The 27,156-nt window shown below is 34.9% G+C and overlaps 1 protein-coding gene across 2 annotated transcripts in view; it reads right to left on the minus strand.

The window, feature by feature from the left end:
- The window catches only part of LOC112044389 (uncharacterized), a 74,318-nt gene that overhangs the window by 22,766 nt on the left and 24,396 nt on the right, over nucleotides 1-27,156 (minus strand). For both annotated transcript variants that reach the window (XM_024080219.2, XM_024080220.2), the window contains exon 2: nucleotides 6,699-6,767. In XM_024080219.2, the coding sequence (XP_023935987.2) occupies nucleotides 6,699-6,753 (55 nt within the window). In that variant the 5' untranslated portion in view covers nucleotides 6,754-6,767. The remainder of the gene's footprint in view (nucleotides 1-6,698; nucleotides 6,768-27,156) is intronic.

Consider the following 27,156-nt stretch of genomic DNA (forward strand, 5'->3'; position numbering starts at 1 on the left):
TCTCGTAGAACTTCGACAAGAGGTGCAACCACGTAAATATTTTCACGGTTCGTCAATTAACAAAATTTGTTAAGTAAGACGGTACGGTACCGGGTATTTAGTTGAAATTGGTCCAAGAAACTTTATTGCGCCTTAACTTCTACCAAGTTAAATAAATTCCATTCCGGACTGCACCGCTCGCGGTCGGCGAAGTATTTAAACTTCGAAATGTAGACAGGGATTTCCGTTCACTGATCCTGTTTTTGAAGCTGTTAAAATTTTAGATAAGTTTTGGGGCATCGTCATATGAGATTTGGCGAGCTTATATATCTGATATTGGAGATCGGAAAATTTCGTATAATAAAAAACATTGAAAGTGAGGCTCTGAATCAATGAATAATATAATAGTTTAAATCGCTGTCAATATATGCTTGTATATTTATAAGCTTAGGTATCCAGTAGTTGTTTGCGATTAAGCACATTCTAGGAAGTATCAACTACATTTGTGCTTATTTCACAGCATATATCAGCAGGTTGAAGGATTCATCATTCATCATCATTCATCATAATTATCAACCCATGTTTGGCTCTCTACTGAGCTCGAGTCTCCTCTCAGAATGCGAGGGGCCAATAGTTCACCACGTTGGCCCAATGCGGATTGGCAGACTACACACATGCACAGAATTAAGAAAATTATCTGGTATGCAGGTTTCCTCACGATGTTTTTCCTTCACCGTTTGAGACACGTGATGTTTAATTTCTTAAAATGCACACAACTGACATGTTGGAGGTGCACGCCCCAAACGGGGTTCGAATCCACACCCTCCGGAGGCAGAAGTCATATTCACTGGGCTATCACGTCTCTCAATAAGGATATAGATACCTATAAAAAAAAACCTTATTGATTGGACCTTTCAATTTACATACATATAAAACTTTAATTGAAATTAACGCAAGGTTAACTTTTATCGCGTAAATATTAAAAAGGTTAAATAGGGGATGAACATTTAAAATTCAAACTCATATTATTATCTTATTTTATCAAGTAAAACGTTCATTTTAAATCGTCAGTACATTTTAGAATATTTTCATTTTATTGTTATTTCTATTTCTATTCTAAACCCATCATTTGGATAGCTTCGTTATGAAACTGCACGATTTTTTTACTTCGTGCAACTACTATCAAGAAGTCACGGGCGCGCAACACAATCCGCAATTCATAGATACCCTCAAATCCATGATCGGATTGATATTATGATTGACTGTGATTGTTTCAGATATGTGCTACCTATCCTTTGCTGCATTCTATTGTTTTAACTCATAATAAAGTTCAAAACGAAGATTTAGCTGTTATATTTTCGACAGGCGTCTAAGAATTTTAGTTGCTACAACTCATCATTATCATGATCTTAGTTTTCCATGGCGGAACATGTCTCCTTATTGTTGGATGGATAAGCAAGCTTAAAAATGGATGACTCAGTACCGTGGCTAGATACAACCCTACCGTCAAGGACGTACCGCCAAGCGATTAGTATTCCGATACGATATCGTGTAGAAACTGAAAGGGGTGTGGATTTTTATCCGCCTCCTAACAAGTTAGCCCGCTTTCATCTTAGACTGCACCATCACTTACCATCAGATGAGATTGTAGTCAAGGGTTAACTTGTAAAGAATAAAAAAAACGTTCATGATTTACCTAACATTCCTGTTGTATGAACCCGTATAAATGGCAGTGGTAGAACAACCTTTAAATATTTTAAGCTCATCATAGTGACTTAACATCAGGTGACATTGTAATTGAAGAGCTAACTAGTCGTTGAATAAAACAAAATGCAAATGTTACAACAGAACTGTACCAAACAGTTTGCGAATTAAACAAAATAGACGCAAAATTATTACTGACATATTGCCTTAGCGCAGCGAACGTGTTAGTTTGCTCATTCCACTCGGCAAATGGGTTGCATAAGGTGTTTGAATAGCATTAGGGCACTTCCACACACGGCGTGAAGCTTACGCGGGTTGATTTTATTTATTTATTTGGTCCACCAGTGACTGTTGCAGCATTTACACAATTACAATCTAAAAAAAACACAAACACAAGGCTCTGCACAATTAAATGAAGGTAGACACGGCATGCATATTTTCGTAATATTAAAATAAATTAACGATTACATAAAATCAGTTTACATAAGAAAAAAAAATACATTTTACAGTAACAAGAAAAAGAAACACTTTACAACTACTTACTATTTGAATATACTATATAATACAAAAAATAATGATAAAATTGAAGATAAATATATGCTGCATTCCCTTGAAAATTCAAAAAGAAGACAGTTGTTATATTTCCAACAGACGGGGTTAATTCAGTCGCGCGAAAAATAATCGGTTAAATATTTAACCGCCCGGTATCGTGTCATTAATTTGGACGACTGTATGTTTAGTATACCAACTGTAGGCATGTTTATGTGATTTTTCATACCTAATGAACACTTGGATGTGCATTCTGCAATGGCTTGGATATTTTGGATAAATATTTCTCTTTTTCTTGATTCCGATCACATTTATATAGTTCGCTATACTAATGCCTCTAGGCTTATTGAAATTTATGTTTCATGTGTACCATTTATTTTTCAGAAATAAATTATTTAATGTCTTGATAATATGTCTTCTTTACGAGTATAATATAATACGAGAATCGAGTATAATACGCGAATGTGTAGATTTTATATTTTTGAAAACGCTAAGTTGCTTTATTTAATCACGGACTAGACTCTCGTCTATTAACTCTATAGACTCGTCTATTAGTAATTTTTCATTTCTATATCTACGCTCGCGTCAGCCTAGTGTAAGCAGTGATTAGATTTGTCTCTACGTACACAATGGCTGTGAGCCTTCCTGGAATCGCAAACTTTATTCCAGGTGTGGTCGCACCCTTACGTAACGAGTTTACAATACGTCTACTTATGCCACTCGGCATTCTCGTGCAGTGGTAGAATTTTAGAAATAACCTTTAATTTAATAATACTCTTAAATATTAAATTATGGTTGCTCTTTATTGTCATGCTGCAAGACAAGAAAATGCTAAGTAGTAATTTTAACATAATCTATATTTTCATTTTATAATTTCTTTGTCAGCCCAGCTCCTACCATAGGTAAGTACATAACTAAGGAGTTCGAACTATGGCGGCTTTGGGAGATAGCAGATGACAAAGTTCCAGATCCTCTATGTACCTACCTACCTATACATATAAAAAGTTATAAAACTGAAGTAATTATGTTTTAATTTTCTTCAGCATATTATGAGAAGTCATGTTATTCTCGTGTCTTCTTCACTCACTCTTCACTTCACACTTCAATCACTTAACTTAGTGACAACCCTTCATAAACCACTGTTAATGTTAAAGGGTTCTCTAGTTCAGGTTTGCCACAAATATTTGGAAATTACTCTCTATTTTTAGATAATCAAGTGTCTGGAGTCTGTACATTTGTTAAATGCTACCCTTCGTGACCACCATAGTTCAAACTCTAGAACTCTAGAATTCGTACTGCCTGATAAAAAAAATTTAGTTTTTATAAAATATCGAAGGTCTCGCTTATAGGGTGTTTTAATAATACAATATTTATTTACTTTTTAATAAATTATTTTTACTATAATCTGTCTATTTTCATTGTGCCTATACCTTTTATTATATCTAAGGATATCAAGGACTTAGTAAAAACGAAGGACGAAGAACCCAATATGTAAGCGTCAAATCATCTTTGTCGATTCTTTTCAGAAGAACTTGTCTTCCGTACTCATAGAGTTTCTACAAATAGTCAAACTTTTAACTTAACTTCATAAGTATAAGATTTTTTAAAATTAAGTAAGTAAGTAAGACTACTTTTGAAAAGACAGGGCAAAGACAAAGTTAGATACAACTTATAGGCTGATTGTGTTGATCAATTGTTTTATTAATCCAAGTAATTTTGTAAGTGTCGAGTCTTACTCGGTGGAATAGATTTAGCAAAGCAATCGGTTTAAGTGCGGGTAACTGACGCAAAGGCAGCGATGCGATGACGTATATCTCACTACACGGACCCTGGCCATAGCTAATCCGATCTCTACCAGATTACAAAGCTAGCCGTTCACTGTTTACAGTAAGATATGTACGAGCGAAGAATAGTTTTGGGAGGATCTTTCAATTTGGATACCTACTGGTGTACATACCAGTAGGTATCCAAGTATCTAGCAAAAACTAAAAGTGTGAATAGATTTTTTTAAGCAAGCGTGTTTTACCTTAGGTCTCATCCATACTTTCGATTAGGTAAAATCATGACTAAGCAAAAGCTTATTTAAAAACGTAATGTAAATGTTAATAACGTTTGACGGCCTCCGTGGCGCAGTGGCATGCGCGGTGGATTTACAAGGCGGAGGTCCTGGGTTCGATCCCCGGCTGGGCCGATTGAGGTTTTCTTAATTGGTCCAGGTCTGGATGGTGATAGGCTTCAGTCGTGGCTACTTACCACCCTACCGACAAAGACGTACCGCCAAGCGATTTAGCCACACCACCGAAAGGGATGTGGATTTTCATCCTCCTCCTAACAAGTTAGCCCGCTTTCATCTTAGATGGTATTATCACTTATCATCATGTGAGATTGTAAAAGCTATAAAAACATACTTACAGACTAACATAGAACCTGCTGCTTTTTAGAAGACAGTTAAAAAATTATCTAAATTAAACACATTTTGGAAGCCAGTGTAATTTTCTTTTGGGTTTCGGTTTTCAACAAGAAAATGGTACCTATGTCTGTTTGTATCTACGAGACTGTATAATGTATATGAATCTGTTAGTTGAGGTTTTATATTATTTCAAGGCGTATTTTGATTTGCCCGATTATTATGGAGTCATATATAAATATTATTAGCTATATTTGTAACATTCCATGTCTTATCTTGATGAGTGTAGACAGCCTTACTAACCTCAAAACCGAGTAACTTGAATATTGAATGTGCCGCCATTATCTATTCAACGAGAGACAGAACACGACTGAGGTGTAAACCTAAATTAATATGTTAATAGAGCTTGCATAATATTCGTTAAGGTCGAGGAAATTTATGTATCCAGTTGGGCTCAGATTTTGATGGCAGAATATCGAATTTTCGCCAAATCCGCTTTGTAGGCTCCTACATAGAATAGGCTAGATTGCCAATTGGATTTTCCTACTTCCTTTTAACTTCAAAATTTAACGAGAATGTGTTCTTACTTTCATGTTTAGTATTTATGAAATTAATCATACTTTTTTCTTAAATTAAAAGAAAGATATATACTTGTAAAACATAAAACTAAATAACCAGCAAAACAGGTTACCTAATTACTAATAGTGATTTCTTCCAGGCTATTTTAACGATGGTAATTAAGAACAAAAGGGTGCTTCTGTTCTTACTTACGTAATCTTTTCATTGGTCAATTCCACGTCAATAATTCATCTTAAAATAATCAATCCTTAATTTATTATTAATGAAGTTGATTTAAATCCGAAAAGTCTAGGTTTCGACCCTGTTATAATATAGTTTTTTTTTTTATATTAAAAACTTTTTACTTGGAAGAAAGATAATACATATAGATCATGTTGAAAAAATTGCACAAATTTTGATGAGATTGCAATCAACATAACATGTGGTTATGTTAATATATAAGAATAATGAAAAATAAATCATATCTTCCGAAACTCACGCGGGTGTGATATAGCAAAATAAATCCAACCCCCTTTTTAAAGTACATTAAAAAAGACAAAATACATACATTACAAGTAAGCTGTGAACTTTCACAGCTTGCTTGTAATGTATGTTATTTAAGTGTGAGATTTTACGAATATGTCACAGCTTATGAACGTATTTTCGTGTGTTACCAGCTTTATAATTATTTTTACTGGAATCCTACGCGTTAAAATAATGAGATTCTTTTTGGGTTTTTTAAACCATTAACTTCTTTCGCGGGACTCCCAAGTTACCGGTTTTGTTATGGCTCACCATAAATGGTAGGCTGCCAATTGCGAACCGGTATCAGGGTTTCCCATCTTCTCGTCCAAAAGCATTTTACACCAGGGGAATACCGTTGACGGGGAAATCTTTTTAATTTTTATGTACCTACCTATATAAAATTCAAAAAGGCGATTCCATGACTCATAATTACTTGACTCATTTGAATAATTTAATATCTAATTGTTTAAAAGTGCGGTTTTTGTGGTAATTATTTTTATATTATTAGGATTTGTGAGCATTAACATTTTGTATTAGGCTACTCACATTTATGTTAATGTGTGATAAAAATGATATGTTATCATATAACATATAATTTTTATTAATGTTCTTGGCTATTAAAAATTGCCAAGAAATATGAAAAATAGTACTCCATTCGTGATTATCCAGAGTATAATCTATCTCCATTTCAAATTTCAGCCAAATCGGTTCAGACGTTGTGGCGTGAAGAAGTAATATATACACACACGGACACTTAAACTGTTATAAAGCTACAAAGTTTGTTTGTTTGCTTGAACGCGCTAATCTCAGGAACTACAGTTGCTCCGATTTGAAAATTCTTTCAGTGTTAGATAGCCCATTTAAAATCGAGGAAGGCTATAGGGTATATATTATTATCCCCGTATTCCCGTACGGGAACGAAAACCACGTGTGAAACCACGCGGCATCAGCTTGTATGAAAAAAATGTATACGTACATACTGAAACAGCCAAAGCCAGGAGGCTGACGATATTACACGTCCTCTTGTACATTGTAGTGATATTATCTGAAACAAATAGAGCCCATTATATATACATCTTAACCACGAACATATTAAAATAGAAATAATACTTTAAAGTAGAAAATTAATTGATTACTTATATTTTTTATACTACGGAACAATGGATATGGTGGAGGGTAGTTATAATTTTTTAACTTAGAACCATCAAACCGGATTGCCTTACATACGAGTAGGAGAGTCACGCCAGCGTCACTAACGATCAAGAAATGAACCATCAAGTCTGCAGCGCGCTTAGGGGCATAAGCAGTAAAAAAAAAACCATATAAATTTCGTTTTTTTTACTGCCCACATCCTTATGTGTCCTGCAGACTTGACGATAAATCGTGTGTGACTTACATTATTTGATTCTGTGGCGATTACTATCTAATGAGCCTACAACACATTCGAATTGCATTTGAAGTAGCAAGGAAAGGAGGCTGAGACGTAAAGTGACAACATTACTCGTCCTGCCGCATGTTATACTCCTCGGCCTGACCACTGGTTTGTCGGTTTTTGAACACGTGTTTATGGACTAGTAAGGCGTAACGATTAATCGCGAGTAGAGCTGTGTGTGGACACACAGGGGAACATTTCTGTCACAACTCTTAACACCATTGAGTAGCATGGACTTGTTCCATAATCTAAACGCCATACCTACCTACTGACGAGTAGGTAGGTATGGCGACTGGACGACTGACGAGTAGGTAGGTATGGCGTTGGTAAGAAGATGATCAAACTGACAGCATCTATTATAACGATATATTATTATAAAACTGAAGAGTTTTTTTTGTTTGTTTGATTGATTGAACGAACTAATCTCAGGGACTACTGGTCCGATTTGAAAAATTATTTCAGTGTTAGATAGCATATTTATCAAGGAAGGCTATAGGCTATACATTATCCCCATATTCCTACGGGAACGGGAACCACGCGGGTGAAATCGCACGGCGTCAGCTAGTCTATTATAACGACAAAGATCTGGCAGACGCAGATTCTTATACCGTTATATTTTCTGCTATAAAAGTGAAATTCGTAGTTAACGATGACAGTTGTAATATAGAACAAAGGTGTCTTTGAGAGCACTTAGTCATAGATTTCAATTGCAGACTTTGATTTATTGCTACTGAATCCTATTTCTTCTCATAATGACACCGTTGGGCCTTGGGTCTGAATAAAATCATAATTTAAATTTTGTATATATTTTTTTACAATTGACCCTATTTCTATCTAGTCTAGATATCTAACTCATAATATAACAAATATACACTTAACGCCATGATTTTCTAAGTAGGTTACAGTTGCACAGAGTAACCAGAGATGATAATAATAAGATAATCTTTACAAACTGCGTGCTAAAGCCAGTGCAACCCATAAAAAAAAACAAAAGTCACGCGTCTCCTTGACATCCGCATATAAAACTTTTTTCATAATTTGTATTTCAAAATTTAACACTAACAATAATTACGTAAATTAATATAATAATCAATAATAACCAATAAAAAAATACTCTATCTTATTTCTTTAGTTTTTGTGAACAGTTTTTAAAATATTTAAAAGCGTATGACGCCATTTTTCTTGAATAATATTGAAAATTACTGATGCTACGTTCGTATCGTACCTACTGACAAGAGAACGTATTCGTTTTTGAATTTCGTATCCGTGACGGGTACGACACCGTCTTGTTCCGTACGCTACATCTGTATATTATTGATTAATCTGTGGGAGGTGGTAAACAGATATTCATCCTCAGATACAAAAGTAAAGTATAAGTAAATGTAAGGTCATCGTAATCTTAACTCCCAAATGGTTGAATCGATTTCGATTAAAATTCTTGATTTGAAACGTCACTTTTTCGAAAAGGTTAGGTACTCGTATAATAAAATGGCTATATAAACCAAATAGATCAATTTAAAGCCCCAGTAGTACCCCTACCCATGGAGGTAGGGGTCTGGAATCATCACCAAGAGTTCTTTGGCTCGATCCTAGCAAGTTGGACTATTGTCATACTAGCATATGTTCTTTTAAAAAAGAAAACTTTTGCAATAATTAATTTAGCTAACGCAAAATCAGCATCTGTACAGCCATATTGTTTTATCCCACTTTTAAGTACTTAAGCATGTAAATTCGGCGAGTTTCAGTGATGAGTGCCATTACTCAAGAAGCCATAGTTCAAAAGTTAAGAGCAAGACTCAAGTTTTTAATAAGTTCGTTCAAACAGACGCCCCGATCTAATTAATTAAGCAATCATCTTTTATGATACTTCGCCGTAACTTTGTATAAAGACACACATTTGCCAATGGTTGAATTACAATATTACGACGGACATAAAAACTTTTCAAGTGCTTCACTTTGTTACTTGGAGATAAGAAGTTATTTCAGTTAAAAGTTTGCATTGTCAAAACAGTTTATGGTTTTAGAATCGATAGGCATCTTTATATACATTTAACTAGCGTTCGTGCGACTTTTGTGGAAACCCTTGATTAGGTACTTTAAAGGTTATGTCGTCGTCGTTCGTCATCAACCCATATTCGGCGCACTGCTGAGCTCGAGTCTCCTCTCAGAATGAGAGGGGTAAAGCCAATAGTCCACCACGCTGGCCCAATGCGGATTGGCAGACTTCACACACGCAGAGAATTAAGATAATTTTTTCTGGTGTGCAGGTTTCCTCACGATGTTTTCCTTCACCGTTTGAGACACGTGATATTTAATTTCTTAAAATGCACACAACTGAAAAGTTGGAGGTGCATGCCCCGGACCGGATTCGAACTCACACCCTCCGGAATCGGAGGCAGAGGTCATATCCACTGGTTAAAGGTTATGTAGGTTTTGTTTATTGGTTGAGGTATTACCTCAACCAATAATAATAAACTGTCTCAGTCTTTTTTAGAACTTTTAAAGAGAAACAATGGGGATGATCTATCCCGCATTTAATTACATTAATTCCTTTATCCAAAGGTTGTCTGGCAGATATTGCTATAAGCAATAAGACCGTCTTTGCACATACTTGTTTTCTATGTTTTCTTTTGTTTTCTCTGTTGTTGGTTTTGTTTTGTGCAATAAAGTATGAATAAATAAATAAATGATGACCTAGTTGAATATTTTAGTTTAAGAGTTTTGAAAGACTTCCGGGTAAATAAGGTCAATATTAATAGCATTTTTATTCTTTACAAGTTAGCCCTTGGCTGAAACCTCACCTGGTGGTAAGTGATGATGCAATCTAAGGTTGATAACATTTATATAGCCAGGCATTTTATGAAGGCCGAAAGACTTCTAACTACCTATATATAACCATGTTCCATAGGTAAATTATTTGTGCCGCGGTGGATTATAAAGCTAGCAGGTTTCAAGAGTCCAGATACTCAATTTCCCAACATAATCGTAAAGCGTATCTTTTAGCGAGGCACATAGTTCGAAAAGGCGTTGTGTTGCCAAGTTGCTGAAATGGTGACCGCGCACCTGAAGTGTTGGTCGCCCAATCAAACAAGTTCGATTGATGACATCAAGCTGGTAAAGGAGAGCCGCTGGACACTGGACGCTGGACGCTGGAGCCAGCTCAAAACTGTTGGGTGTTTAGAAGTCTTTACATCTACGTCCATCAGCTTATACTTATAATTGTGATGATCGATGAATAAGTATTTTCAAATATTTCAAATATTAAACCAGATTCATTTGTCTAGATACATAAATTCATAGTAAACGCGATGTCGAAACAAAAAAAAAACAATATCACGGTAAGTAAGATGCATTTGATTGTGTTCCGTTGAATACCCTCCGGCCTTATTCTAGAGTTTATCTCTATCTCCTATTTATCTCTTCTCCAATCTCTAAGTAATTAGTAGTAAAACAAAACTACTTTGCCAGACTGCTTTGCACTACAAATATTCTGTACGTCATAAAGATCAGTGTTATTTAAAAAAAAACAATATTTTACGACTTCCAGGTTTTAAAACAATTGCATTAAATTAGGTTCTCATGACAAACTGTAAATCTAAAATATCTTTTGCATAAAAGTGACTCGTACATTACAAGGCATTTTTAGGTTTTATTTGGTTTGGAATATATTCAATGTAATTATTTCTATTAGGTATTGTTTCTGATCACGCGCATTTTAATTCTTAAGAAGACATAAATTACTGCGTCAACACAAATGGAAACAAACCCGGATGTAATTAACAATGCAATATATTATGAAATTATATTATTTGCTATCAATAGTTTGATAAAATATCAATAATCGAATGCATTTAATAGATATAATTATAAAAGTATTATAAAACCTAGTATTTACGTAAAAAAATATAAATAAAAGCTCTTTTTTAAATCTATTACATTTTTTGTTATTTTTTACTTTTTTCAAATATACGCACACGGGGATTGATTGAAAATCATCGATGTTATGAATAATTTACCTATGGGTATATTTAAATCGTACCAAGAGAAAAAATATGTTTTTCAATGCTGTACATCTATAATATAAAAATGAATCGCAAAATGTGTTGGTAAGCGCATAACTCAACAACGCCTGGACCAATTTGGCCAAATCTTTTCTAAAAATGTTCGTTGAAGTTCTAGGATGGTTTTTACGGCGAGAAAAATTCGAATAGTTGCCAGAAAAACCACAAAAATTGCCCTTTTCTTTTTCCCATACAAATGTTTTCTAACTAAACCGTAGTCAATTTGAGCTTTATTGTTATTGTATAAAGTTCATATTAATAATTAGGAAACGGGGTAGGAGTAGGGTAGAGATAGGGTAGGGTAGGGGTTGTGTAGGGGTAGGGTAGTGTAGGGGTTGGATAGGGGTAGGGTACGAGTGGGGCATAGTAGGGTAGGGGTTGGATAGGAGTAGGGTACGCGTAGGGTACGCGTTGGGTAGGGGTGTTGGATAGGGGTAGGGTACGAGTAGGGTATAGTAGGGTAGGGTAGGGGTAGTTGTAAGTTTATATCGAGTTTCACGCGGACGAAGTCGCGGGCGTCCGCTAGTATAAAAATAAAAATGATTACTAAATAGCCGCGAAATTACTCCAAAATCCATTATTTTAAACTGTTAATATGCATAATGTTATGATCTTGATCACGATATCAATAAATTAAGTAATTAAATAGCAGTAAGTAATAAGGTTTTAAAAGTAAACATGATTTCGCAACAAATTAATTAATAATTAAAAAATAAGCTGCTATTTTAAAGCAAGTTAACCCCTTTTTTCTGTTGACAGGCTGCACGATTAAGATCTAATGTGTTGGTAATTGATTATGCACTAATGTTTTTTTAAAGAACGCCCTTACTTTGATCACCTAATAATAGGTAATTCTTCGAAAAAATTAAATTGACAAATTTTTACATTGAATTTTGCACATAACACTAAAATAATATTATAAAGACTATAAAAGGTTCTAATATTTCCGGTCTCTAATAGAGTATGAGTACCTACGTGATCTGAGAAGGTGTTACATGCACTGAGTCCGGTAGGTATAACAAATGCTATACCTACCGGATTTTAATCTAAATTAAAAGTTTAGAGGCTTGGAACCAGATAACGTCGGAGAGTAACGGAACCTTCACTCCTCAACCCCTCTCTCAACGCGCGCTGCGAGCGACCGCGCGAGTCACCGCGTGCTGTTTGGATCGTGCCGCGATGCAAGAACCAGCACATGATGAGCACCGTATGGGTTTGAAACTAGTTGGGCATACTCCGACGTTGTATCAATAATACTCACGATTTTAATTTAAATTTTGTATTAAAATGTAACTTAAGTGGCAAAGAATCTTAAGAAATTTATTTGCAGAAATCACAGAGGGGCACACTATCAATCTCCCCTCAACTTGGTCAAATAACGAAGTTTTTTTAATAAATTAAAGTCTCAACTAAGCGGGCTATTAATGCTTTATTATCGCATCAGTATCGCTAAACGCTACCAGAATAGTGCCGCCGCGTATGATTACATCAACTCGCTATGTAGGTCAATGACGGCATTACGGTTTTGTACACGCGGTTAAGCGATCAGCTGATTTGTGTTTTGTTGTTTATTTTAGTGATAAATGCATTTTTATTATTCCATTAGTAGAACCCTAACCTCTGAGTGTATGAAATAACATAATATTGAATAGAAACATGTGTTTCTTTGCAGAGGTTCATTATTATTAGTGACTAATTTACTTATTTTGCTATCGACGAACCCAAGCGACAACATCACTTAGATCCATTATGTTTACGTTCCAAAACCGGGGCATCTTTGCAGTATTTGAATTTGAAATATGTAGAGGCGCGGATAATAGCAAAATAAATTAATCACTATTGACTTCTAAACTTCATAGTTAAGGAGCGAGACCGATCCAATATCGAAAGGTCAATTCCAGCTTATTACTCTTAACACAATATTTACGACTAATTGGATGACAATGAGAATATTGATCATATTTACGTGTTACATTACAGCACAAAAAAATGGACTTAAAAAAGAAAGTTATCCGAATATAAATCTAATACTCTCTCAGACTCTACTGCCACATTTAAAATGGTGTTTCACTCATTGTTTATATCAATAGGATTGGAATAAATTACACTCTGTGGGTCAAGCGCTCATCACCATTCGATAACTGTAAATCAAAGTCAGTGGGTCCGTGCATATATTAATGATTTAGCAAAAAGTTATAAATTCTCAATAAACTTCTCAGTCTACTGACGCCTAACGGTGCGCCGATATAGTGCATCGTGTTTTATTACTTCGACGACCTCTCTGGTATTGCCATGTCTGTAAATCTATACTAATATTATAAAGCTGAAGAGTTTGTTTGTTTGTTTGATTGATTGAACGCGCTAATCTCAGGAAGTACTGGTCCGATTTGAAATTTTTTTTCAGTGTTAGATAGCCCATTTATCGAGGAAGGCTATAGGCTATATTTTATCCCCGAATTCTTACTGGAACGGGAAACATGCGGGTGAAACCGCGCAGCGTCTACTAGTTATTTAATACTAGCGGACGCCTACTTCGTCCGCGTAAAATTTAGTTTTCACAAATCCTCGTGAATAATGGATTTTTTCGGGATGAAATGTAGCCTATGCGTTAATCCAGAGTAATCTATTCAGCTAAATCGCTTCAGTAGCCGCAGCGTAAATGAGGAACTAACATACACACTTACATACGCCTTTATAATATTAGTGTGATATACAAAAAGCGTACGAATTAATTCATTTTATTCATATTCAATAATAATCTCTAGGTTTAAGAAACAGTAAAAAGAGAACACTAACTTACTGATTTACTTTATAGGTCCTACTAACCCAAGTAGAAATTTCCTCTAGTAGAAAAACCCTTTCATTGTACCTATTCGAGATAAGATTTCCCATAAAATGACATTCGAGCAATAGAGCAAAACACTCCCAATAAGCACTTTATTTACCCCACATGAGAAGTTAAATGTATCATGAAATCTCAATGATACATTTAACCTCTCAAACGGTGCCGTCATAAAATTTTCATAATATAAAACTTTTTAACTCCGATTTCACTTTACGGCTTCCAGTTACCGAAGCACTTAAAAACTTTTTTATATCCCTTATAAGTGAGCAATTGGTTGTAATTGAACCATCGGCATGTGCGTGCAACATTTTAAACATAAAGTCTTAAACTTTGTAGACAACCCTTGAAAGGCCGAGACGGCCTATGTTAAAATCCCGACAATAATAGGTATTTGTATTGCACTTGGTCGGTAACTATGGGCTTTATTATAAGGCTCAAAGTCGATAATTAAATTTCTTTAAACAAACGGCAAACGGACGGCGTTGTATATACCACAGCAACGTTTCAGCAATGGCACTGACGTTAATATTATTAACTTAGATCGATTTACAATTAACCACCATCAACTTCCCATTACTGGACTGAGAATTTTAACTGAAAATTTCATAGGAGAAAGATAAGCTCAAAATCTCGTAGCCCGACTAGGACGCGAACCTAAATCCACATAGGCTAACGAAGCAGTTACAATAATACCCTGGATATAGTCATAGAATATGTATATTCAGGGTATACATCGATGAATATAGTGCGAAAAATGGAAGTTGGAAGGACATTGCAAAATAAATTTGAATATAATTGTTTACTACTTACGAAGACATATTTACAGGATGTTAATTTATTAAATATGTTATTTTAATTGGTGGGAAAAAGGAAGTTGGAAGGCCATTGCAAAATAAATGTAACTTAATTATTAAAAATGAAAAGTATAAACTCAAAAGACGAGAACAAGATGTGAAAGGAAACTGAATAATAAAATACAATCAGAGTCGAAAAAAAATACAAAAGTTGCCTAAAAATAATTATAAATGCCTCATTAGTGCCTTGCTTAGCCTATGTGGCCTCAGATCACGAGTTAATGGGTTCGAGTCCTGGGTCAGGTCAGTCAGAAATTTAACTTTTCGTTCTTCAGTAAAAGTGACACACACTCAGGAATGTACCCCTGCGCCTCGGACGGCAAGCCGTCAGTCGCGGTTATTATAATGATACTTAAGCTAATGTTACTCATTTCAAGCACGAAAGCATGCTACTATTGAGCAGTTGCTACTTATTAGCATGTGTATCGCAACATTGCTAATACTGAGCATGCTTATTTCGAGCTTGCTCAAGAATTAACAGTCGTGCGATTTATGAGCATGCTACTAGCTGCGCGGGTGGAAGGGGGGCGTGCTTTTAGCGCGTCTGAACAGGTTTGCTTATTGAGTATGCTTGTCGATCAGCATTGCTATTTTGTATTCTTTTCACCTTCATCTCTCCCTATCTAACACAATACTATAGACAGAGAGCGATAGATACAAATTAGCATATGTAATTGGAATGTTTGCTTAGAGCATACTTATTCAGGAGCATCAGTGCCCTAAAAGTTATATTCTTAGTGCTTATTAAATACAGATTTTTCCAGTTTGCTTAATTTTAGTACTAGTGTATAACATGATCGACAACCTTATGAACGTAACGGAGGAGCATACTTAAAAATAGCATGCTTATTGCTAGCAAATGTATGATAATCATGCCCGTATGGAGCATACTTAATAGCACGTTTTTAGCATGCTATTTTAGAGCATGTGAAACAGTACCTTTACTCGTGAATAGTCAAAACGTTATCGCCCTGAGCCCTCCAATCTGCATTAGAGTAGTGTGGTGAGTTTAAACTCTATACAAAGAGGCCCTATACCTGTTAAAATAGGCTGATAACGAAGATGAACCTTTAATTTAAATTAACATTTTGAAGAAACCAATCAATACAACAATAAAAATCACCGTCTATCAATTAGAAAATAAATAGGTATACTTGACAATGACATTCTCAAATAACCATTATACCTAATCATGAATACTTAGTTCATTACCAGTCACGCGTCGGCGCTTTCCTTAATTTCCATCAAGGGCGAATTCTGCGAAGGCTTTGTTCTACAACCTTTTTGACGTACCGCGGAAGACATGCTCGAATAGGCTCATTGTTTTTATAATTTTATCTGAGTGACTCCGTTGAGAAACCTGGCTTATTAAAAAATATTCTCTTGTCTATTGCATCTATTACATTTAATTGTTTTATAATGAATCACGTAGTGGCTTCCATAAAATATATATTATTATTTATTATAAATATGTAAATTATTTTAAACTGATCTCGTGAGCCCATGATGTTAAACGTGAACTCACTCGAGCGTTGCTAGGTTTTTTTTAATTCTTTACAAGTTCTTTACCCTTGACGACAATCTCACCTGATGATAAGTGATGATGCAATCTAAGACGAAAGCGGGCTAACTTGTTCGACGGAGGATGAAAATCCACACCCCTTTCGGTTTCTACACGACATCGTACCGGAACGCTAAATCGCTTGGCGGTAGTCCTAGCCACGGCCGAAGCCTCCCACTAGCCAGACCTGGACCAATTAAGAAAACCTAGAAAACGTTTTTTTTCCGAAAAAAAAATCCGCGTGTTTGTAACGAATGCGAGCCCTTGCTATAATATAGGTACATTTCGAATGAGAAAATACGTAAAGTCTGCGGTAGTCTCACGGAATTCTAAATCAGAATAACGCATTATTATTCATAATTACTAAAAGACAGTAAATTGTTGATGATAATAATTACTATTTTCAAAATTTTCAAGTCATTTAGCAACTTTTAATCAGTATAGGTACAGGAAATTGGTAAAGTAGATACTTGTCACAGTATTGCTAAAACACGATTTAGCATTGATTGCTAATTAACACTTTTAACACGTCTTTTCTAACTGAATACAAGTAGTTTAAACGGAAGTTCAATAAGAACAATTTATGAGATTTATTTTTCTATTATGAAAAGATGACTTAATTCAAACGGCAAAGCTACCCAGACATGAAAAAGTCCGTAAAGGAGATGGTTCAAAATTGTATGGAGCCCAGGATCAGTCATTGTAATAGCGGAAATAAAAGAATATATTTTATAAACTATTTTCGATTATACAAATCTACGAATTTACTTTAATTCTTTCAAAATAATATTCATTCTCTCCCAAGAAATGCAACACTAATAGCGGTAATAGTGGCGGATTGATGACGTTTTCAATGCAGTAGTCGATTTGACGTTTGCTGTCAGTTGTCATGTCATAGTTGCTTTAAGGGCGCCATCTTGATTTAACTCAAACACCTGGGTTTTAATTCTATTTATTTCTTTTTATTTAGTTAGATTTATTCCCTTATTTAGATTTTAATAAAATCCTTGTATTTTTAAATTTTAATGATACGGGGTACAAGAGTGGAATTGAAATGAATAATTTCCTTCCACTGAGATACCGATATATTCTCAGAAAATATTATCTCTACAATGAGTAAAGAAAGAAACTCCTAAATGATTCTCTGCGACATATTGTTGCTTGTCTGTCGGTGTTCTACAGGATTTATTTCGGAGAGCGCGCCAAGGAACTTTTCGATCTAGTTCCTCTCTTCACCTTCTTTTTACCATAGAACTGCTAGGCATCGCAGAGGTCTGCATCAATACGTAGTTGATGTCCCTTGGACGCGTACGAAGCGTTTCGGTTCTTTGTTCCTAATTCGCACTACGAATGGAATGCCCTTCCAGCTTCCGTTTTCCCTACCACCAACAACATGAGTATATTCAAGTCATGAGTGAATAGGCCGAGTAACATTATACCATATTTTATCCCCGTATTCCCACGGGAACGGGAACTATGCGCGGGAAACTGCTACTATTAAATATATTTTGTGTGTTATACAAATGTTTTTTTAACATAACGGTAAACATTGTGTACGAAGCCTTAGAATGAAAATAAATATTTCTTTCAACGATCTATATTTGGTATGATAGAAAAACATGGGCGAATAATGGGTGCCATAAAAAATACCTTTCAAATATTTTATTTTTAGAATATCCGCTTGTTAAAATTAACGTTACTAGATACCTTAAATAAATTGCCGCCGAATATTTATGTTCTTTATATTATTGAAGTAAGTGGACAGTCATAACTTGAACTATTCATCATTAGGTATTAAGGCCTACCTGTAAGGACAGAGGTATACTGTTTTCAATAAATAAATGAAATTAACGTAAAATTGTTATTCTATTTTGAGCTCCATTAGAGGTCCAGGGATCGCTCTTTTTAGTAGTTCAGACTACGCTGTTTTTTTGGTTTTTGAGTTGGTATTTATTGATTATAAAATGATCGCGATATTAAATATTATTGTTAAGGATCGACGGCTTAACAAAATTTTAGAAGAAAGAAAAGTTAGTGTTTCATAGGCTAACTCAGGACTCAATCCCAGGACCTCATTAGCCAGAGCCATAATACAAGTTATTCACTGGCTAAGGCAAAGGGCTAATGTTTTGAAACTTGACTTCTTCATTAAGTAATTTTGACAAAAGCAAAGATGCAGATTAAATGTATATTTTTTTTATACATTAAACATCAAAATCTTTAGGAGCCTTATTCCATGTACTTTACGAAATTAATATAGTTTATATTTTTGATATGTCAACTACCTTAATAAGAAAATTCTCAGTTATCCAAGTTTCCTTACGATGTTTTTCCTTCACCGTTTGAAACACGTTTCAATTTCTTAAATTGCACGTATCTGAAAAGTTGGAGGTGCATTACCTCGGGCCGGATTCGAACTTATGCCCTCCGAAATTGGAGGCAGAGGTCATATTCACTGGGCTATCACGACTAATGTTAACGGTCAGAAATTTATGACAAACTTGACTTCTTCAGCAATTTTGACAAAACAAAGCTGCAGATGATCAAATTGTTTGTTAATTTTTTTTTTTTATTACTCTCCTTGATTAAATCGATTGATGTCTAACTCTAGACATCATCAAGAAATTTAATGAAAATTTTGATTGTATACGGGGTCCCTATTTCATAGTTTCTGTTGACACCCTTTAAGTACGGATCTCTAAAACAACGCAAGTCAAGCACCGCTCATTCGCCTTTGTACAAATAAATTCAAAGAATCCGTCACTCAAGACGTCAACAAAAAGTATAATTTTTTGTAAGAAAATTTTCCACAAGTGTTTCTTTTATCTAACTCTAAAAAAGAGGCTGTTCTTCAGTACTAGGTAGATGAGACGTAGACAGTACAATTTAGTTTTAGTCTTAGACGTCATTTACTTTGCTCTGTAAAATATATAGAACTTGTTTCTGGCTGCAGTATTACTTGCAAGAAGAAGAAAGTACTATAATGTAGGCATGTATTCTAACCATGCTAATTGGTTTCAGTACAGCATTATACCGGAACAATAAATAGCTTGGCGGCACGTCTTTACCAGTTGGGGTGGTAACTAGCCAAGACCACTAGACCAAACCGAAGTCAATTTAGTAAAATCAAATTCAATATTTGTTATTTCTTGACGCGAGGCGGAATTCGAATCAGAGAAAAAGAATCCGCTTCTACTTCTCTCTCTGGTACTTTTAGTAACATTCATAAATGTAATTAAAAAAAACTACAATTATATATAGATACATCCTTAACACTAAGCATGTACTTTTAGAAAAGGGGCTCTCTCTGGGGCCTTACTTCTTTCCTATAATATTTAAATGACATTCGACGTACCTAATATTACGAATTTTCGCAAATTTACCTATGCGTGCTAATATCCTAAGTGGTTCTAGGGGGAATCTCTAGATCTACTGAACCGATTTTGAAAATGCCTTTACCGCTAGAAAGTACGTTATTTGTGAGTGTTATAAACTATATTTTATCCCCGTAAAATGTAAACCGCATGTGTGTTTTTTGTATAATACAAAATGGTTGACCTGATATTAAGTGGGCAAAATATGTATAATCCACTTCATATAATGAGCTGTCTTTGCCTCATATGTCTGTTAACCATAATCTTCAGAACGAAACATGGCAATGATGAAGCCATGAAGCAGAAAGGCAGACATAACCATGGCTGTAATACTTCCTCGCACGAACTCAGGTAATAAAAAAAAATATGGCAGTAGTCAGTCGTAAGTTATATTATTTCAGACTTCGACAACAACCTCATTACTAGAAAAGCCCTTATGTTGAGAAGTTACAATATCTAAGGATCGTTGTCTCAAATGCTTTCGAAGGAATAGCAAGAATATTTGCATAGGCACTAGACGTAGACATAATAATAATATTATCACGAGTTGGTTTTCACAGTAACTTCAACTCAACTACGTTAATTTAGTTTTCTTAACGAGCTACATCTTAAAGGATTTTCATCCATGTTTATTCAAAATATGCGAAATTTTACGAGCTTCTCCAAGCTCCTGTTGGATGAACGGCTGAAAGCGTAATGCTTCGTTAATTGTTTTGCCGTAAAGTAGGTAAACGCTCTTACTTAAAAATATTAAGTAATTTCTGAATTACTTTGTTTTATTAGTTAACTACAAGTAGGTATTTTTCAATTTAAAACCGAATTTTGTTTATAATTAGCACTTTGGTTGGTCACCTACATACTCGTATTACAGGCCGCGCATAAATATTTTTTTATTTTGCCAGGATAATTTCAAACTGCTATAGGCGCGATTTTTCTTACGGTTTTAACCAATTAAATGAGACTGCGGGCTAATTATTGTAAATAGATTTTGTCTTTTTTGGGGGGGAAATCCTCATAGAGACTCGGTATAGGGAGGTAAGAAGATTATATAAGAATCCTACAACCCCACGGTATTCTGTATCATCACCTGTAGGGCTATTCTGTAACGATGTTTTATACATCTCTAAAGTGCTAGTTCCGAATTCACCTTTCTCTTTGTTTAACACGATACAATAGAAAGAGAACGATAGAGATAATCTCGAAACTGGCACTTGCGAGTCCTACAGAACATCGTAACAGAATAGACAATCGCCAGTGGCTCCGGCATAAGCAAGCTTTCTTCTAGGATTGTAGGGTTGGGGGAACTCATCGAAAAACGTCAACCAATTAAAGGACGTAAGATAAGGTAATGTAAGGTAACAGAGAAGATTGATTCAGTCTAGCAGCCTAGCGTACTCAACCAAGTAATGAACTAATCAACTAGTGATTAACCAATCTTATATTAGAACCAAATTCAGCGTGGTGCAAACAAAATCTCAAACAAAGGTGAGTGCTGATGCTAGTTCTATAAGACAGCAACTCTTGTTCAATGTAGTCTTATGTAAAGCGAGAGTGCTTAGGGCAGATCCCTTCCCTGGGGCCTCAGCCCTCACTCCATTTGCATTATTGACTGGCAAAATATGAAGAAGGGGCTCGCAACTTGATATCTACTAATGGCGGTGATTAATTAATTGTGAAATTGCTGGAAATAAAATGAATCGATATTTTAGTTTTGTCTGATTTTCTAAAAGATTGCAAGGATAATACCTTTAAATTTTAATTCATTTAAATTCAATTAATAAAACACTAAAAAATGATTTTGATAAATTTAATTACGAATTTAATACAACACTGAAAATTTTTGATATGTTTTCAAAGCTTTAAGAAGTCAGAATTCAAAATTACATAGCTCGGCAAAGGACTCAAATCCAGAACCACAACATCCGAAATAACATATGCTAACCACTGGATCAACGAAAATAGTTTAAGAATAATTAAAAACATTGCAATCAACAATTTTTGAAAATGCAGTTATTAAATTTTTTTGCAAATTTCATATCAGTTCAATCTACATCACGATTTCGTTGTGTGGAATCATTAAAAACAAGAATCTGAACCATCTGGTAATAAAATTGTTTGTATTTTGCATTAAAGTTATAATAATCGGAGAGCTGGTAGACATTTTTGGGTAGGTAAATAAGCAAGCTAAAAACTTGTTCCATAATTACCTCTCCCGTACTACTTTAATATAAAACTGGAGACCTGGTTGTGGCTATACTCTTCAGACTTTAGGACGAAGAAAACATCCTTGATGAAATTTTTATAATTTTAGATTAAACATTTGTAAATATTATTCTAGTCGGGTCTTTGAATTTGCAGATGCTTGCAAAACTAATGCATAAAGCTTAAAATCCAACTTACTTAAAATCCGACTTACTAATTTATTTATTTTTAGGTAAAAAAATCAAATTGCATTAAGGATATTAAAAAAAGGCCATCCGGGTGTCTAGTTCTGTGTAGGGAGTATTTATGTACGGGGCAAGCTTTTAGCATGCCTCAAATATATGCCCCAAAAAATGGCCACCAGCTCTCAGAGTATAATAGCTCGAGTTAATGTTAGAGTAAATGGCTCTCATTGAAGATCGTACCTGCATATTGGGAAACAATGTCTCAAGGCCCATTTGAACGGTTAGCAAATGCGTTGTGAGAAGGTACCTACTCAATGCCGTATGGGTCAATATTGATGACTTGCAAGATAAATATAATGTTTACTTATTTATTACATACAAAGTATATTATACTGGCTGGTGGGAGGCTTCGGCCGTGGCTAGTTACCACCCTACAGGCAAAGACGTAACGCCAAGCGATTTAGCATTCCGGTACAATGTCGTGTAGAAACCGAAAAAATTGTGGATTGTCTTCCTACTCCTAACAAGTTAGCCCGCTTCCATCTTAGACTGCATCATCACTTACCACCAGGTGAAATTGTGGTCAAAGGCTAACTTGTAAAGAATAAAAAAAATACTGCCAATATCTTTTAGTTGGTGTTAAAATAATGAGAGAGAGTTATAAAAAAATTGCACACACCCCACAGTTTCACCCGCGTAGTTCACGTTCCCGTGGGAATACGAGGATGTTATGTTACTCGGTAATGATGTAGCTTTTTTTGGTAACATAATTTTCCATAATTGGTTCAGTAGATTCAGAAATTATACAAACTCACAAACTTTACGTATTTATAATATTAGTATATACTAAAGTCGCACTTGAAACTTTGAGCATTATTGCACATTGTTAGATATTTTGAAAATTTTTATTGTAGGGCATTATACAATCGATACTGAAGCCTAAAATATTTTTTTCGATTTCTTGTCTGTCTGTCCCTTTTTTTTTGTTGACCGATCATAACGTTGAAACTACTGAATGAATTCAAATGAAAATTGGCACAGTTTAAGACCATAATACGGAGAAGGTTATAGGATACTTTTTACAGCGAAAATAAAATCAGGAGAGGACTTTTCATACAAACTTTCAACCCCTATTTCACCATTGGGGTTGAAAGTTTGTATGAAAAGTCCTCAATATATCAAAGTAACACTATTATTCCATGTAATAGTTACTTTACTCGTAACTATAATATTGTAATTTTCAAAAATCTGAGAAAGTTTAACGGGATTATTAACCCGCACAATATATCAAAGTAACACTATTGTTCCATGTAATACTTTACCTAACAAGTTTCTTAAGCAACCCGGGAGCAAGTTACAAGCAACTAATTAATATTAACATCACTAACTTAGTTCGTACTAGTTTTAAAGCTACGAAAGTACCCGCAAGGCGTATTAGAGCTCGCTTTGGTACCGCGATATTGTAAACATCGGAATTCTTTACTAGGAAATTGTTTTTAATTTATTATTAAACATAAACTATGCACGAAATTTAAATGCTCTTATAATGTGAACCGAAATTCCTTTGGCTACCGAGGGAGGGTCTTATTATAAAACCGCAACATTGTATAGGTACAATATCTCCTTCAATTCTACACCGTACAAATATCTTCTTCTATCTATCGTTTTCATCATCATCATCATCATCATCGACCCATATTCGACTCACTACTAAGCACGGGTGTCCTCTCAGAATGAAAGGGGCTAGGCCAAATAGTGCACCACGCTGGCCTAATGCGGATTGGTCTACTTTACACACGCAGAGAATGAAGAAAATTCTCTGGTATGCAGGTTTCCTCACGATGATTTGCTTCACCGATTTGAGACTCGTGATATTTAATTTCTTAAAATGCACACAACTGAAAAGTTGGAGGTGCATGCCCCGGACCAGATCAAACCTACGCCCTCCGGATCCAGAGGCAGAGGTCATATCTACTGGGTTATCATGGCTCAACTCAATATAAATATAAATAAAGTAGAAGTGTCTGTAACTTCACAACTCAAAGCTTGTAGTTACACGATTCTAAAACACAAGAAAAGCCTTTTTTTTAATTATTGTCTGTCTGTCTGGCTGTTTTTCGGGCTAATCTCTGGAACACTCACTTCACTGGAAAATAGAGGTTACTGAAAAATAAGAAGGCTACTTTTATACCAATATTATAAAGCTAAAGAGTTTGTTTGTTTGGTTGAACGCGCTAATCTCAGGAACTACTAAACATATTTGATTTTTTTTTTCAGTTAGATAGCCCATTTACCGAGGAAGGCTATAGGTTATATATTATCACGCTGAGACCAATAGGAGTGGAGCATCAATGAAGAATGTTTCAAAATCGGGGGATTTTTTCCTACTCGTATTATGAGAGCTTACCCCGCGTGAGCTGCGTAAACGGTTAAAGTTTCACAAAAATCATGTATGACAGAACGGTTTCCCTATTAAAAGTTCTAAAAAAAAAATCCGTGACAGTTCCCGCGGGATCTGTGAAAAACTGAAATCCACGCGGACGAAGTCGCGGGCGTCCGCTAGTACTTATCTCATAAAATTATTTACGTCAATGTTAATTCACTTTGGTAAGGAGGTCGTCGGCCATGGCTATTCAAAAATAAAGTTAACCTAATGAAATATTCAGATATCTATTGCGTAACTCTCCATACCTAACAGTACACACATACTCGTTACCAATAGCAAAAACCTTAAGATGTCAGGCTACACCTTTGGTCTGTCTGTGTTTGTATATTATGTACAGACCCGGGATTCGAACCCTGTATCCTCATTGTCCGTAGCTGAACTAGTTAACCACGGGACCAATATGGCAGTTATTGGGATATTTCTTACAAGAAAAATTTTAATAACAGCCAGGAGTTGGGAAGCTGGCGGTGTTGGTTCACGCCCTTTTTTAAAGAAATAAAGAAATTAGGAAAGAAAAAACAAATTGTTTATTTGACACACACAGAGAAGACACCAAGAAACAGTAATTAAAACTAAGTAACTAAAATGAACAGATAAAAAATAATGAACATTTCTTACAGTTTTTATATACATGTAAACAAAGCAACGGTAAAGATGTAGTAGTGATAAACAAGTAATTCCCAAAGCGTGCACAACACGTGATTAGAAAGGAAACCCGTTTAAGTGCAATTAGCATTATGGCAGGTTGCCGCGTATCTGTGAATAATGCGAGTAAGTTCAGATAGACATGTATTTCACTAATTGAAAATTGAAAGAAAGAAAGAAAATTTTATTTATTTTACACACACAAACAATAAAGAGAAAACACCAAAAACACTAATTAAAATAAAGTTACTAAAATAAATAAAAATAAAAAAATATATAAAGATGATGTGTGTTGTACCAAAATGGTCTCAACTTAGCAGAAGAGCAAGGCCAGGAGCCAAAATTGGAACACTACATCAAAGTATGCCAAATTTAAATTGGTTGCTTTGTAATCTTATTGTGTTAATTAGTAAAAATGAAAGTTTTATTTTTGAAAACTCTTTTTAAAAAAATAGTTTATGAACTATTTAATTTTAGGGTGTATACTGTATACCCTAAAATACCCTACCCCTGTGTAGTAGGAACACTGTATTCTTCAGACAGTGTAATATTCTAGGGTTAATTATATTCTCGTTATAAATCGATTCACCATTATTAATGGAATGTTAGTCTGTCTGATAGTCTTGTCACTTACGTGGTCTCTTTTGTTGTTAAGTGATGATTTAACCTAAATTTTCAAGTGGTCAACACTTGGAAGAGGAAATTTATTGGTACATACAACACTAGCGGACGCCGCACGGCTTAACCGCGTGGTTCCCATTTCCGTAGAAATACTGGGATAATATATATCGTATAGCCTTTCTTGATAAATGAGCTATCTAACATTGAAATAATTTTTTAAATCGGACCAGTAGTTCCTGAGATTAGCGCGTTTAATTAAACAAATATAATCATCAGTATAATCATATCATAATATTACTATGAATATTGAATAAAAATACATAAAAAATGAAAGATGTTTCTATGCTTTATTCCCGAAACTGCTCAAGGTATGCCTTTGCCTATATGATTGTTTTGAGTCACTATCCTGTACCACACTTGAATGGAAGAAATATTTTCTTCTTCCTAGACTTTTTTCGCACTTGGTCAAGATGTTAACCGTTATGAGTACTGCCATATATTTTCAATATGACTAATATGTCCTTTATCCTTTTAGTTGTAATGGCTTATAGTCAACGGGTTCAAGTTAGACATTCCGAGGCTTAAATTAAGAAAATATAAAATGCTACGCCAAATAAATAATAATTTATTGTTAACCTTATCAACTAGAAAATTATTTTCTCTTGCCTTAAAAGCACATTAGATGAAGAATTTCGAGAGCGGTATAAAAAATAATCACTATATAAAAGAAATGGCAAATATCACACATTCGATAATTATTATAGCCTATAAATTACGTGCTAAGAGATACGGAATAGATTCCTAAAAGATTTCAGGAAAACCCAAAGATGGCGTGATGGCTTAAGATGTTAAGAACCCACTTCACGTTCGTACTATTTAGACAGAGACGAGATCGTGTCATATGAAGGATGTAAGCTGTCACTTGAACAGGATTTCGTAATACTAATCAATGGATTATTTTTCCTGTTTCCACTGCGAACATTCAACCCATAGATTTGCCTTGAAAAAGAATCTTTGAGGATAAAAGTTACTAGAACATGTGGAGAAAACAATGCGGTAAAAGATTACTCACACTAATAATAAAATCAAGGAACCTACATGAGGGTAAATTACTTCGTAACGTAACGCGTTACGGCGCCACTCTGTCTGACTTTCTTTTCCCTCACGCTTAAATCAGCAGGTTTAAGTTATCACATAATATGTCGAAC

The sequence above is a fragment of the Bicyclus anynana genome, chromosome 2, assembly GCF_947172395.1.
Source record: "Bicyclus anynana chromosome 2, ilBicAnyn1.1, whole genome shotgun sequence".
NCBI classification, from domain to species: domain Eukaryota; kingdom Metazoa; phylum Arthropoda; class Insecta; order Lepidoptera; family Nymphalidae; genus Bicyclus; species Bicyclus anynana.